This window comes from Ixodes scapularis, unplaced genomic scaffold (genome assembly GCF_016920785.2).
Source record: "Ixodes scapularis isolate PalLabHiFi unplaced genomic scaffold, ASM1692078v2 PGA_scaffold0__279_contigs__length_252992795, whole genome shotgun sequence".
Taxonomy (NCBI): domain Eukaryota; kingdom Metazoa; phylum Arthropoda; class Arachnida; order Ixodida; family Ixodidae; genus Ixodes; species Ixodes scapularis.
In genome coordinates this window covers 154662667-154678720 of record NW_024609835.1, presented here as the reverse complement: position 1 = coordinate 154678720, position 16054 = coordinate 154662667, and the positions used below count along the sequence as shown (strand labels likewise).

The 16054-nt window shown below is 45.7% G+C and overlaps 1 protein-coding gene across 2 annotated transcripts in view; it reads left to right on the top strand.

Moving 5' to 3' along the window:
* The window catches only part of LOC8032458 (synaptogenesis protein syg-2), a 341997-nt gene extending 326479 nt beyond the window's left edge, over window positions 1–15518 (top strand). For both annotated transcript variants that reach the window (XM_042290110.1, XM_042290114.1), the window contains exons 7-8: window positions 10099–10324; window positions 14084–15518. In XM_042290110.1, the coding sequence (XP_042146044.1) occupies window positions 10099–10324; window positions 14084–14169 (312 nt within the window). In that variant the 3' untranslated portion in view covers window positions 14170–15518. The remainder of the gene's footprint in view (window positions 1–10098; window positions 10325–14083) is intronic.
* Window positions 15519–16054: the final 536 nt, after the last annotated feature.

Here is a 16054-nt window from a genome sequence, read left to right as displayed (position 1 = left end):
AGGTTTTGTGTGCACGGAGACGGTGCACAATGCATGCACCGCCTTTGTATCGTGCAACGCGAAGGCGACGCCTCCGTTGCTTCCTGTGCGAGAATCCGGCCGCCTGCTTAATGATGAAAATGAGATTTCCCGTTAGACTATACATATAGCCACAATATGCTGCTCCCCTTCTTAGAGAAACACTGGACCGCTGTAGAAGTTAAGCATTGTATGGAGATCCTGCATTAGACATGAGATCCGGCTTTATTTATTTACTGGAGCGACACCAGTGTATTTACTTTTATGTTCCTTTAAAAAATACATTCGGTTTCTAACCCAAAATGCACTGAATGCTTAAAACTAAAAATAAAACGAAAACAAAAATGTGCTGATTTTGTATTAGTGCCAATACAGTCTCATCTACAATGCGAGCAGGGCTCACAAAACTAAATAACGGTCTCGATACATATCAGCGAAGAAGTTAAAATAACATGAATTTTTTTAACAGTATGATGTTAGCGCAACAATAGGTTGCATATAAGGCACTACTGCAATGATACGGCTATTCAAAACCTAGAACAAAATTGGTACATATCCATACAACGGCTGTAGGAACAAATGGTCCCGGAACTAGTGGTCCCAAGTCCAAGGAAGGAAAAAATGATACTGTAAGAATATCGTTTAGAAACTAAGATACACCATGCAATATACACCATTCGTTATGCAATCATCGATTTCCTGGTGGAATGAAGGATCTTGTCTAGATTTAGATGCCGGTTACTTCGAGGAAAGTGGTCGGGTATCGAACTTAATTTTCTTCAAAATCATCAGAATATTTTCGAAATAAATACTGTCCAACAGTTATTTCCTAACTGTTAATTTAGTGACCTTATACGGTATTATAGGAGTTATTACTATTTTCATATGAGGGGCTTTAGGATATTTATTGTATCAGTAGGCTCTTTTGAAGCAAAAAAATTAATACCCTTTGTCATTCTGCTGAAGCCATGAAACTCGAATTACTTCAATCTCGCCATGAGGCGTGATGGTAGCACACAGAACGAGCGGAGCTCGATGCCTTTATAGGCGCATTAGATTTCCATGCACATCTGGTGTTCCTCCATGTCTCTTTAAGCAGATCAGCAACTGCACTAGCTAGGTTAAGTTATATTTTACGACAAGATGTTCAGAAATTATACAATTTATTGATAAGACATATATGGACGTGCCTTAACATCTTACACCTGGTGTTCAAAAGCGAACAGTGCGAATGACACCTCGAAGGAATTCCTCTATCGTCTTTGGTCCCTTGTCGTGCTGGATAGAGAGAGTATGCAGTCGGCGCCGCATCTGGACCAGCGCTCTTTTGGTTCTCTTCTCCGTAAAAACTCCTGAGCAGTTTTTACGGAGACAGCTAAAGCTTCCGCCCGTGGAGCGTCGATCGCCTTCAATACAGTATAATGGCTATGCCCGACAATGCGGCTGAATCCCCGGTTACATGCCTCGCAGTTGTTTTGAGCATCATTTTTATATAGCAGTGTTTTAGAGCGCAGCTCTTAGGGGCCCGTTTCCAGCCTGAGCGGCGTCGGCGTCGCCGTTGGCGTCGCCGTCGGCGTCGCCGTCGCCGTCGGCGTCGGCGTAACCGCGCCCCTCCCTCTCCTCCTCCTCCCCCTCCTCCTCACCTCCTCCTCCTCTTCCTCCCCCTCCTTCTCCTCCTCCCCTCATTGTGTACTATGGTCCGGACGGGTCACGTGACCTCGGGGGGAGGGGGTGACATGACCCGTTTCCAGCCTGTGCGGCGTCGGCGTCGGCGTTGGCGTCGGCGTCGGCGTCGCCCCTCCCCCTCCTCCTCCTCCCCCCGCTCCTCCTCCTCCCCCTCCTCCCCCGCCCAGGTCACGTGACCCTCCCCCTGCCGGTCACGTGACGGCCCGCCCAAGGTCATGTGATCCCGTCCCCCTCGAGGTCACGTGACCCCCCGGACCTCTGCCCTCCTCCTCCTCCCCCTCCTCCTCCTCCCCTCATTGTCCGGTTCGGGGGGGTCACGTGACCTCGGGGGGAGGGGGTCACATGACTTCAGCGGCGAGGAGGAAAGCAGTACGAAGGTGGAGGACGGGGGGAGGAGAGACGAGGAGGTGGAGGCGAGGGGAGGGGAGGAGCTTGAAGGACGAGGAGGTGGTAAAGGAGAGGGAGGGGGAGCAGGAGGGGAGGAGGACTAGCAGGCATGATCACGAGGGAGGAGGAGGAATATACCCTCCACTCCTCCTCCTCAAGAGCTGCGCTCCAATTCGGCGTTACAGGAAGTTGTAAACGGCTTTCACTTTTTTTAGCAGTATATTTATATAAGCGAGCTCATTCGATTTTTGTCGTAGAGAGGCTACCTAACTTTTTTTTTTTATGGGCTGAATATGTATTATTTTATGACACTTGTAGCGCAAAAGTTTAAATTAAAAAAAAGAAGAAAATCAGCGCAAAACATTTCTGAGCCCCCCAGAAAAATATAAAAACCGGACGAATTCGTGCAACCGGCTGCATCGAAATTCGGAGCTTATCGTATAAATTAGCGACGAGTGTTATTGGATTTTATTGAATTTATTCGAAAACGCGGAACCCATATTGGCAATATTTATCTGGGACCATTTTTCCCAGTTTGTACTTGGGACCATTAGTTCCGGGACCATTTGTTCCGGGACCATTTGTTCTGTTTCCCCCATACAACTGCCTCGCAAAGAGTAAGCTAACTAGTGAATTGGTTCCGTAAACGAGAACTGTAGCACATAAACGGAAAGCTGAAAAACATATAATATATTACTGTAAAAAAAGAATTGGGCTTTAGGGCGGCAGTTCTGGAATATGATAGCTTCAATGCGCTTTACGCCTTCAAGAGGGTCCATAAAACTAGAGTTATTGAGCGCTTAAAGGGTAAAGCTACCGTTTGGCGCATGTTTTTCAGGTCACTTGGTTGCAAACAGGTAAATGGTACAAACGGGGAGATTTGATCGAGGTACTCCACCCCTTGATTGAATGGGGAAACTTGCTGAAATTAAAACAACAGAGAATCTGTTTTCGAGTTTTGTTTTCACTTGAATAATACTAAAATATTTCAGTAACTGCCTACTTCCTGTTCACAACATGAAGGCAATCAAACAAAATAATCGCTCAGTAAATGCTTAAATATTTTTTCTAAATATAACGTGGAGCATTCGCACAAATATTATCCATCACTTTCTGCACACCATCGGCAGTTGAATGCTAATGCTGATTCCTGGTACCCCGCTAAGTGCGAACAGGAAGAATCATTCCCGAAAGCACTACAGGTAAGTGTTTCATGGTGCATTAACCCCGCTTGCGTATTTTTTTGTCTCTCTATCACTTTAATTCTTGTGGAGGGACTAAAGAAAGGAAGAAAAACAAAATAATGCAACTGGAGATTCACTTTTCAAGACGTCATGACGAACAAAACACACACAGGACACGCTACATTATGGTATGAATCTCTCCGCGATATAGAAACCCGTTTCCAAGGAGGGCAGAGAACGCTAAAGCTGGCGCAAAAAGCCACGGGGCTTCAGAAAAAGCTCCGAAAACAGAATCACCACACTCTCCCATAGGGCTTCTAACGCACAAACACGCACACAAAAAGAAGCTTGAAGTATGAAAGAAGGCCGTTAGCAACACCAAGTGCGCTTCCGGATAGTCTCCACTGAGCCCAGGGAATCCCCATTTGAAACCAAAATGGAGCCCCCCTTCAAGACACCTCTTCGTTGCTCCTTCTTTTACCCAATATAAAGAAGACAGAAGACGAAGAAGAACCAGAAAAAGGAGACGGCTTTAAAAGGAAACGGGCGTGAATGAAGAGGAAGGAAAGGCGAAAAGTTGACGCCACCAGGGATCACCACATGGGCTGATATACGAGCCCTTAAAGCGTTATTCATCACGCGGTGGCGATGGACGACGCTTGCCCGAAAAGCTTCGCCCTGCCGCCGCCTCGGCCCAGTCGTTTGTCCGTGCTGTGCGGCAAAGCGGCTGGTGCGGCCCCGCTTATCGGCAGCATTAGTGGCCACAGAGGGTTAGAAGGATTATCGTGCACACTGCCTCTGTGTTGCCCAGCTTTCGCCATTTCTTTTCCCCCGTGCTCTTTATTATTATCATCTTGTCCCCGACTTCCGCCTTTGTTCCGTCACGGATGAAAAGAAGTGACCTCTCTGTTTTCTCGCCTGTCTTCGCAGCCATTGTTCGTTGTGTTCTTCGGTTCTTGTTTTGTTTTTTTTTCTATCGGAGCTAACGGTTTTACGCGGTCACTTTGTTTTGTTTCTGGGGAACGGCGGTACATCACGCTGTATCGCCACGTTCGCGTGAAAAACGAGGTGACATCCGCGGCGGAGGTTGAGGCTGCTCTTGACGGATTTGCTGACGGTTGTTTCGGTTTGTCGAAAGCATACTGTGAGCCCGGCGGGGTTCGTTGGTACAGTAGCCCAGACCGAATCGGGGCTTTTCTGTTCGCGGTGATGGGATAGGCCGTGCTGGGCTGCGCGTTACGGGTCTAGTCGCTGGAAGGCTGCGAGCTGGAGCTTGGGAGTCGCCTCTAATTTTCGGCAGACGGCAGTTTTAAAACTCGTTTCGACAGAGATCCATCTCAGTATAGTATTTTATGAGCTTTGCCGCGAGTGCCAGATGAAGAGGGGTTGTCGGCATGTTTTTCGTTTAAACCGAAATATGTATGAAAAGCGTAGTTATCGTAAATTGACAACAAACAGAAATCAGCTTAAGTTATTTTAGTTTTAAGGTAAGGCGAGCCTGTCTGTCTATAAGTGATGCAGTTTTTTTTATTTATAAAATAATTTTATAATATTTATATCTTAATTAGAGCTCATTGATTTAATCTAGATAATTTTTAAGGGGGTGTTGTAATTACCATAATTAACGTCCTCAATAGGTAAAAAGAAGACCCGCGACTTAAAAAAAAAAAAAAGAAAAGAAGAAAACACAATTCTACAGATATTGATGCTCGTCCACACCAAAACATCGTATTTTGAAACACATTTGGCAACACAATCGAGTACCGTAGATAGACAACAAAACGAGATACATAAATTCGGAAGATCTAGAGATTCGTAAATTCAAGAAGCAATAGTCAAGCCCCATCAATACTAACGGAAGCCACTGCGAAAACTCCACAACGCGACGGTCAGCACAAACGTTTCTTTTTCTGTCTAAAGGCCCGTTCACACTCTTGCGACCGAGTACGACCGAGTACGACTGAGAGAGACGCGATCTCTTAAAACTTCTTAAATGTTTTTTAGAATGAGGGAACACACTGGTATTGTGGCGCCATCTATGCGGTGACCCTGGAACTGCATTTCACAAGAGCGAAGGTTTTGCGGGATTTCCGAGGTCAAATGTGCGTAATAACCATAGAAAGGCTCGTTTATAACATTGACAAAAGTTTTTCGAGCCAAGAAAGAAAGGATAATGCGCGAGAAATAAAACGAAATATGCCGGACCGCCGAGTTTACACTGCTTCCCAATAGATGGCGCCAGTGTGTTCTCTGGTTTAAGAAGTTTTAAGGAACCTAGGTTTAAGAGGTCGCAAGAGTGTGAACGGGCCTTAACAATTAAAGGGTTTACAATTAACTATACTGTTTGCTTGTAGTGCACTACGTTATACCTTACCAGAAGCTCTTCGCCAAACTGCAGGAGCGAATAATAAAAAGGCGCCACGGGCGTTTTTCCGCTGTCGGTAGTGAACTGTGCATATGGGTGCGTAACGATTACGTCAATAAACTATTGCGCGACACGCCTCTAGATAAAATAAATCAAAAATAAATAAATAAAAAGCGCCGCCAGAATATCTTTCTTTTGGACGTCCGCTCCACTCTGCATCCCAATCTCTTCTCATTTTGTTGGGCCTGTCAGAGAAGGACGAAAGCAAATGCCACCGCACTAGACGTAATTGGAAGGGAATCCCACAATATGATTATCGGGCCAGACAGGCTGCCATTTGTCGCCATTCTTCTTACCTTTCTTTCCCCCAGGATGGACTCGGTCTCGAAAGAGCGAATAGAAAGAAGAAAAAAAGAAAAACATTCGCAACGGAAATCCGTGATTCTGTCTAGCTTAAGTCTGTGACCCTTGTGACCTCAGTTTCCTTTCTCGTAATCCATGATGGTTTCTGTCCGCATTTCAAGAAAAGATTCATCCCCGTCTTGCTCTTCTTAAAAATGTTTTTCTATAAAAAATTGTTACCCTGCTTTTCCCTTTTTTGTTTTTGTAGTTTGTTGTTTTCTCGGTTTGACGCCAAACTTGCAAACTTCCCAATCGCATCCATCTTTGAGGTTATCTCATCCCGTTTTTTTTTTCTTTTTTTCTTTCAAGTGCCGAAACTTTATTGTCGGTACTCTCAACCGATATAAACCTGACGTACATTCTGTGTTTTGTTTTACCGAAATACCAAGGGTCGGTCTTATAGTTTCGCTTTTTCCATAATATTATGTCGGCCTCTTTCCCTTCAATCTATGAGAATGCAGGCACTTCATACATACATGTAAAGACGTTCAATCAATCGCTTGTCTCGTCGGGAATAGTATTAACAAAAAAATTTGAGCGTCCAGTGAGTCGAATTTGTTTATACCATATGAGAACGATGCTCATGTCTGCTGTTTCACAGAGCGTACGAGTAACCTTTAATAAGACTCCCACAAGACCAACTTGCACTAACATTCCTCGTAGATAAGTGAACTTTATTTTTTTAACAAACAAAGGCTTTTGTAAAAGTGTGTGGTCCGTAAATTTAAGAAAAAATACTTCAAGTCCCAACACTACTAACGGAAGTCACTGCGTAAGCTCTAGAACGCAGCAGGCAGCAGAATATTTTCTTCAGCAACTGAAGGGTGCACAGTAAACTACTATTCGCTTGTAGAGCACCAATTTATACTTTACAATTATTTTTCGCCAAACTACAGGAGCGAATGGTAAAAAGGCGCCATGGTCGTGTTGGCGCTGGTGGCAGTGCGCTGTGTATATTGGTGGTTTAAAGTTACGTCCATAAACTATCGCGCGACACGCCTCTGGCAAAAGGATAAATAAATAGATAAATAAAAAGAGCCGCCAGAATATAAAAAAAGTATCGAAATACGTTACTCCCTACTTGCAAATAAAAGGAACGGGTTATCCACCCACGTTACCTCAAAATAAACGGCACGCTTTTGCTCTACCGTTATCAATGACATCTAACGCACGTTACTTTTTGTGTTTCTTTTTTAAAGTACAGATTAATGCGTTTTACTCTTTTGACGTTACAGGTATGCATAAACGCCATATGTCAAGAAACGTTTTGTCTATCCAGTAACTAAACATAATTTCCTTATTTGTTTTACGATGGCACCTGAATACTCACGAGAAAAAAATGCAAAGAAAGTGCAACAGTCTCACAAATGTATATGGTTTGATGCCTAGAAAAACTTTAAAAAATCGAAGTGTAATTTTTTTTTTTTTAAATCTTGGGGAAGAAAAGAGGCCACAACCCAAGTAGCACACTTCCACGGCCCAGCTTGGGCCAGTTTGGCACCAGATAGAGCCAACTCGGCTCAAGCCTGGCCACAGCTTGCGCCAAGCTGGCCCAAGTATGAGCCGGGGAAGTGTGCTACTAGGGAAGGAGGCGACGTCTCGTCGCCTCCTTGTGGCCTCTTTTCTTCTCGTCCCTTTTCCGAAATACCCCAGTCTCGGGTATAACAAAACTATGGTTAACTTCCAGCAGCTCGCCTGCACCCTTACATTTTTCAAGATAAATGGTGCCTCTTTTTAGGTTCTTCTTCATATAATCGTTTAACTAATCGTTGAACCAATAATGTTGGTGGTAGAATTTCAATGAGTACACAACAGCAACAACACCAGATGACCATAAGTTGGGAACTAAATTACCTTGCTCTACACGCAAATAGAAGTGAGTTATACTGTTTGTTTGGAAAATGCTAAAGAAAACTATAAGAAACTATTTCTTGTGTTACCTGGCAGCGAGTGTAGCGTCGCGTATTCCAGTTTTCTTCCCTCCGGCCGGCTGCTCTCGACAAGCAACTTTTGTTGAGAAGTGTGGTTATATGTTATCTTTTTTGAGAATACACTCACGGGCTTATTCTCACTAAGATAGCGGTCGTATTCTTATTTTCGATTGCGGCATGGAAGGCTGAGACTAGAGCCACTAAATGAGCTGCGCTTCAAGCAGCGGCCCTCCGTTCCCCGACATTGTTGTGGGCGCCGTCATTTTGGTGCTTGTGCAGAGCAGACGCAACTGCAGATCATCATTATTCAAAAGTGCGACTTCCTCAGCATTAGGTTCGGTGTTAGAAAGCTCGTGTAATATTGCTTTGCTTTGTCGCGAACTGCTTAAACATTTGTGGAGGACGGAAAAGTGTTTCCTGTGATTACAGAGAAAGCATCGGATAACTGGCAGCAATGATTTTAAGCCACAATATGGGCAAATGTCGTTACTCTAAAGCGTAGTTTATTTAGTAGCACTTGCTGAGACCAATCTGCGTGTTCTCTTTTCCCAGTTCCACGAGTGGTTGTGGGCAGTAATACAAAATAAAAAAAAACATCTCACTGCAAATTTATTAAAGAAAGAGCAGTTGGTCCTGCCCTTAAAAAAAAATATGCTTCTCAGACATCGAAACAACTTTCCGTATTATGTGTTGATACCACCCGCCAATGCGAAAATCCTCCGGCGGTTTTTAGCAATAAAGTTCAGTATACACTTTTACAAGTAGTACTGTGGTCATCTGAAGATGAGTAGTGTCGTTTGGTAGGCGGGACAATGGTTACCGCAGTGCTTCGGGCATTTACAATACACCCTTTAGAATTATAATAAGAAACATATATAAACCATGCTCGTATTGAAAGTGCAGAAAGTTGAAGGCGGAGAGCAGAGTTCGTAGATTCGTCGGAAGACCTTTCGTTTCGTGATTCTCGACATTTCCGGTAATGAGGGAAACGGGGCATTAGCGCAATCTTTATAGTCTTCCATTTGGAAAGTGAAGCGGCGAATTTGTAAGCGCGTTTTCATATCCGTCGCCATCGTCATTAGGCTAATGTTGGGGCCATCGACGCGTCTCTTCTGCACTGTATTCAGGCGTTCAGGCATTAACTCGCATTAGCAGGGGCTCTGGAAGTTTGACTCGGTAAGTACATAACTATAGTTAATAATTTAAAAAGAAAATATTCGACTCTATTGATGCTTCTTTTTTAGCCAGAAGTGTTATTAGAACTAAACCAAGCGTGCAGGCGAGCTGGTTTAATACTGACATGGCAACCCAGGAGCCGAGGAAAAAAGGGTCGGACAAACACATGGCTCTAAACAAAGCTGTGTTCGGAGCTTTCTGTTTGTCCTTCCCGGTTTTTCTCCTTCCAGGGTTACCATTTCAGTTTAATCAGATCAACAATATTTTAATTTCAGGTTTGTGAACCTCGTAACTCATAGTCAGCGGTGTTTTTCTTTTGCATAGTATGGGTTATATGGTAACCGGACAAAAGCTCACCGGACAGAAGCTCACGCGATTCTTCTCCCCTATTGAGCGCTGAATAAAGCTGTGTGCGAGCTCTCCTCCTCTCCACTGAATTGCCAAGAAAAGTTGTCGCCAAGTATAGTAGCGTTGTATATGGCTTGCACTGACGTCGCGTCAGCAGCCATTGTGGAGGCCATAGAGTTGAGCGCTCACCATTTGCAGGAATACATTCTCCACCATCGAAGTTCTTTTTCTCGACAAAATCATACAGGTGAGCCTGGTTTGATAACATCGCGTGCACACCATGTACAGACTATAGTCGGTGACATGTAAAGAATTCAGTACAAGTGTTATCAAATGCGGAACCCTCACGCCTCCAACGTCAGCTTTCTGCCTTTGATAACACGTCGTCGCACGCCCAGCGAAAGCCTAGCGGATGGCAACGAGCACGTGCTGGAGGCGGAGCTTCCGTATGAGGGCACGTTCGTTACTGTGCTTGCGTGTTATACATGCGCTCGAGCGAGCGCTGGCTGGACTGTGATTTAGCACGAGTGGACTCTGCCCGGGGTAAGCCTTCCGGAAGAGCCACTGCAGAGAAACTTCGCGTGTCCCTGTTGCTGCCCAGGCTCAAGACTCGTACGTGTCGTACTCTCCACCTAACGGTCCTGGCAGCACGGCGTCGACGGTGCTCAAACTGCACTTTCGACTCGGCGAACAACACTTCAGCAAGGGCGAGCTCCGGCTCAAGTGCGTCTCCAAGCAGCTGCGCGAGTTCACGGCCGCCAGCGAGTACAGGGTGCCCATCAGCGACAAGCGCCAGAGCTCGGGACTGCAGGTGTCCTTCTCCAGATGTGAGTGGACCGACGAGCGACCCACTATACTCCGTTTTACCATACGATGGACCGCAGCAGACGAGCCATCGGAGACAGCCCAGTGGCGTGTGAGCGTCACGTGACTTCGCCAAAGGGCGCAGCGACACGCTATGTGCAGAATCACGTGAGCGCTCACGGCGTTGGATTTGGTAGAATGATTCATAACGCCCGTTGCGGTCCATCGTACGGTGAAACGGAGCTAAGAACAGCAGGATTGATTGCGACAGAGCGTGGGAAGTGTGGAGATTGTTTGCAGTCCGGCCAATAATGCTTGCAGTTTCTGAGAGGGCTTTATTTTTTTATTATTAGTATCACAATATCTATGGGTTGTATCCATGTCGATACATGTCTTGCTCTTGACAGTTTTCCGCTCGTCATACTGGGCGGGACTCATTTTTATTCTCTGCAAGGGTTATTGAGAATGTGAAGCACAGCCTAGGATTTATATTAGGTGTGTGGGAATGTGGGTTCGAATAGACCTTCCGCTAAATTACCCAAGCATCCAAGAGACCGCTGGGAACGTATGTCCACGCGCTGCACGCACTCGCCTTCCTCAGAGACGATTGCAAGTAATGCGAATGGCCACCTTCATGTCTCTGCCCGTGCGGACAAGCCCGTGCAATTTCAAGTTTACCAAAGCTATGTTCAAGCGCAAGCAGCACGTGCTTGCGCGCATGGGGCACCAGCAACGTTATTAGATTAGCTCAGTTACGGAACTACTCCTAGACGCTGCTTTCACGAACCGCCCCCCCCCCCCCCCTCTTCCCCATCACTCACCACGACTCGCTTCCCGCCCTTCCACGCTCTCGACAATTGCTATGGTGGCTGCAGAGTATTCTATAGAATATGTACGTTTCAAAGCACAGTGTCTAGATGTCATTCCACAGTACTCTATGGAAGACACAGTTTGCAAACGAAAATCTAGATGGCGCTTCAAACGACGGGAGGCCAGAACCGTGTATTGGAAGAGTTTGGCCAATAGGCGGAGCAAAGGCCGCCGCCAGCGCCAAACATTCCCCTCGCGCTTAGAGCGTAAACTAAATTTGTTACACAGCGTCGACCAATGAGGAGACCGCGACGTCATAATATTGCAAACGACATTTAAAGCGTGAAATAGAAGCGTTCAATCGCGGCCTCTGTGCTTCATCTCACAAATGTCTGCTGTGAAGACAAAGGCACAGGCGCGTGAGACTAGCTCACCAAAACGCTTTTGTTTGTACGAAACCTCGTGCATAGGAGGCACTTTCCAAAGCCACGCGCTCGTGCCCATGCCTCTGTCTGCACTGCTGATGTTGGCTTGCTAGAACAGCGTCCTGAGACTGGCTGAAAGAAAACAGTGCAAAGGGTGGGGCGCGCGAGCGACTTGAGACGCGGAGTCCCGCTCGGCTCGTGCGCTGATTTTGGCAGTGCTTTCTTTCCCCGTCTCAGCTGAGACGCTGTTTCTAGCGAGTCGGCCCTGGTTTGGGGCGCACGTTCGTCTATTCTACACTTGAATATTGGCGTGACTAAAACCTCACACGCGCAAAGTTTTCAGTCACCGAGAGCTAAACTTTTTCACTCTAGCGACGCTGAAACGGCTCAAATTAGTCGTGTCACATATTTAGAGGACACGACCACCGCTAGGGACTGTTTCGTGGCCTCTGGTTGGCCCCGAGGTGCTCGCCTATTCAAACCAATGTATGGCCAAACTCTCTCAATGAACGGCTCTGCGGGAGGCTAACTAAAGTGGGTAAAGGGGGAGGGGCGGGGGGGGAGGGGGGAGAGTGCCCCTTTCCGCGAAAGTTCCATAGCTTAGGTAATCTAGTAACGATGTGCACCAGTCGGGTTTTCCATGCTTGCAATTGTCTATACAAAAGATTGGAAATAAATAACAAAAATAAAACTTTTGTGTAACCCGCGTGCTAAATGGTAGATTTTTGCGTTCGAACAGCTGGAGATGCAAGCACGCGCAGCGCGTGTACCTACGTTCCCGGCGTTCTCTTTGATGCTTGGGTAATTCGGCAAAAGGTCAATGCGGAGCAGAAGTTCGTCTGCTCCTTTCGCAGCGGTTGTTGTGCCGTCATTACGCCGAGCTATGATTGGCTCTAATTGAAGGATTGTGGGTAGACCTCAAAGCGAGCTGCCTTGAGGTCTACCCACTATCCTTTAATCAGAACCAATCAGAGCTCGGCGTTGAATAGCACTGTGTGATTTATAATCGTTACACCTCTAGACAATTTATAATCGTTACACCGAAGCAAATGGCGAATTTACAATTTCATTCGAAGCAATAATCGCCTCCCCCCCTCATTTATTTAAATTCGACGAAAATAGCAAAACAAAGGGAAGAAAGAAGGTTGATCGCCTGTCATGGAAACTACTCAGTGTCGTATACCTTGAGGTGTCTTTGGAAAGAATAGCGGCGGTTCGCAGATTTTTGAAAGGGTTTGTTTCATCGGTGGATGGCTATCACGTACCCTCATCGCTCGAGCACTCGTGTGCGTAACGTTTCAGGCAGAGCTACGTTACCAGGATAAGATGTCCTCTGCGTTGTGGTATCCTGAAAATTACACGATGCACCAAAACAGGTGGAGATCTAGAATGCCGGTTATTTGTATATTTCTTAAGGAACAGCAATATCAGATATAAGGTGAGGACTTTTTTGTTTGGTGTTGTTTATTCTGAGATAAATAAATGACATGTGTTTAGTCAATGAACTACGCTCTAGAAAAGACTGCCTTGCCAGGCTTCCCGTAAAACAGCCGATGGCCAATCATTGCGAAATAGAGAGCGAGCCCACCGGATGACGACGCGCACGTGTCGGCACCTGCATTTGGCCGAACGAGGCCTGCCGTATTGTCAAATAAATCGAATATCTAAAAAAATACGGTTTTACCCGAAAGAGGTATTTGCGCTTAGATAATGAGCAGAGAAAATTCACACTTTTTGACCCATTGCTGGTTGTGTGTTGAAGTCAAAAGTCCTCCCAAAGTTTGACCTGACCGCGTAGCAGCTTTCAAAGCCGATATAATTGGTCGTGAGGTCGATGCCCTTAGACACAAGCTCTAAAGTCACTGACAGCTTAAGAAACGTAGGGCGTGCCTTTTTAACATCGCACTCTTCCTTCGTGATTCGTCGCACAATATCCTTATCACCTAATTCCGCAACCTCATTGGCCGCAGAGCGAAACGTGCGAAGGACACGCCCTGCATGTTTTAAGCTTCCAGGCCAACACTACCTAGAATAGCTAAAGCATCCGCATCGCCTCCTCTCCCGTCGTGAAACTTCATCAGAGTCGGATTGCGCTAACTCGGCTATTGGGCCCGAGTCCGACCTTCGACGCGCTGATTGGACACGAGCCCCAGCTGAACACTGACGCAGCACTCGTGCCCAATCTCACGCCTCGATCGATCTGACTGGGATGACGCGTGCGGAGGCCTCCTGCCTATCTAGGGGATGTTGGCCAGGTATTTTGGAGGTCTCAAACGTTCCTAGGACGTGGTTACTCACAACCCCTGGCGTGGTCGCATTGAACGCACTTGACTGGTTAGTGCTGGAGTGGGACTAGCATACGAAGAACGCGAATTCATTTGAAATTACGTTTGTCCCTCCGCTAGCCTCTCAATATTTTCATTGATACCATTTTGGCCGTTGGTTGAGCTTGTTTATCGCAGGTTTGCTACTAACCGTTCCGCCGAATGCTCGCATTAGACTTAAGAGTAGCCCAGGTCACAGCTTTCCGTTTTCGGTCTTTTGCAGCCAACGGAAGCAGCCGACACCTGGGTTTCCTCTGGGCGGTCGCGCTCGTACAGATCCTCTCCAGGATCGCGGTTGGATCGACGTAGTACCGCAGAAGTAGCACTACTAACATCCTGTCTTCGTGGCAATTTCTCAAAACAACTGGTGGCCGGAAAACATCACGCAGACAGGATCGCTGTCCTTGACATCGCCGAAGTATCCAGTGTCATTGGCGAGGGACCCCGTGGGAGACAAGGACGCCAGAGTCGAGCATCTAGTCAACGGACGATTACGAGACGCTTCTACACAAAGCGACGACGATAATAACAGCAAAAACAAGAACAACAACAACACCAAAAACTGAGCGCTGCCTACACAGCACAATCACGAACAAACACTTTTCTTCGATATTGACAGCGAGGTCTTTCTGCTCGTGCTAAAGGAAACAAACACAAAGAACTAGTGAATGTCTTTCCCCTTCTTGTGTAGCCGTTCCTGCACGTTTCAGCATGTACGATTAAGCGTGCGTGCATGTGTTTGTATGCGCGTGTGAATGACGATGTGTGGGAGCGTACGTGTGTGCATATGTACCAAATTGACACCATTACAAACATGAACCACTACTCCGTAGACGCGGAAATTCATATTTCAGGGCGGAATTACTGAAGAGGCTATAGGTATACAATAAACAAGCAGGAGAAGTAGCGCACTCAAACTTCACGCGACTTAGTTCCTGTGCAGTGATTTTCTTATGCGCTGTGGATTGCGTTTTCTCGTGAAGGGTATGCCCAGCGTAATTCCGGAATACGGAGCAATAGAGAGGCGAACATAAAGAGCTCACAATTTTCGCGACAATGACTCGGGACATCAGCCACTCAACTGAATGATGTTTTTGACTCAACAAAATTACAAGCCGTAACCTGATAATTAAGTATAAAAAAATACAAAAAAACAGACTATTATACCAAGCTAGCTGTGCGTTACAACTCTGACGCAATATTATACCGAAGAGTTCGTTTACCTGCGCCAAGCGGGCTATATTTGTGATATCGTTCCGTTTTCACAATTTTATTTCAAGATATTAAGAAAAACGAAAAGAATGGAAGACGTTTTACTTACATTTTCTTTTGTTTGTCTTTTAGCTAACAGCATAAAAAACGACCTTATGTCAGGTCGCGGTGCTTGCTCAAGGAAACCAAAGATCTAGTTTGCATAGGCCTAGTTTTCTCAATACCTCACTTCCCAGAGGACCATTGTGTTGTCACAGTTCTTAACAATTTGTGATTGAGTCATGCTTGTCTCACTTGAGTAGTCACAAGAAAGCAAAAAAAACACACCAAAAATAACCTCTATTTGAGGTCTATTTGTCCAAAGTGATTGTGTACAAACTATATTATATGTACTTACCTCTTCCCTCGCCGCCTTCAATCAATCAATAGACGCCTTGTAGTAATAAACACGCTGTAAATAAGATTGTCTCTTTTTGTGATATTAAATGTAGTTGGAATTGACATTGTGACTGACAAAGTGTTTCTTACCTTTATTTCACAGGTATTCAACTGAACCATGTAATTCTCTGAATGCCCCCTGTTTTTTATTCTTTTTTTTAGACAGTTTAATAACAAGCTCTTTCAGACATCTGGTGAAAATGATTGAGAGATTATCGCTAAAACCTCGAGGAAAAGTGATGTTATTTTTTTGTTGTTGCTTACGTATCTAAACCTTGTTTCACCTTATGCCAGAGCCCACTCCACACAAAGACCCAACTGGGCCATTAAAGCAGCGCGAAAAGCGCAACCTTGCCGCGTCTATTATTGTTCTACGGGTGTGTACCGTGTCTTCTAACCATTGACTACGCTCCGGTTTAACACAAAACGAAGTATAAGTAACAGGTTTCTCAGTTCATAGCTTCAGGGTAACTTGCATTTGTTTAGGAGCGCCGTCTAATGTGTCAGAGAAAGAAAAAACTAAAATGCACTAGAATGCCATAGT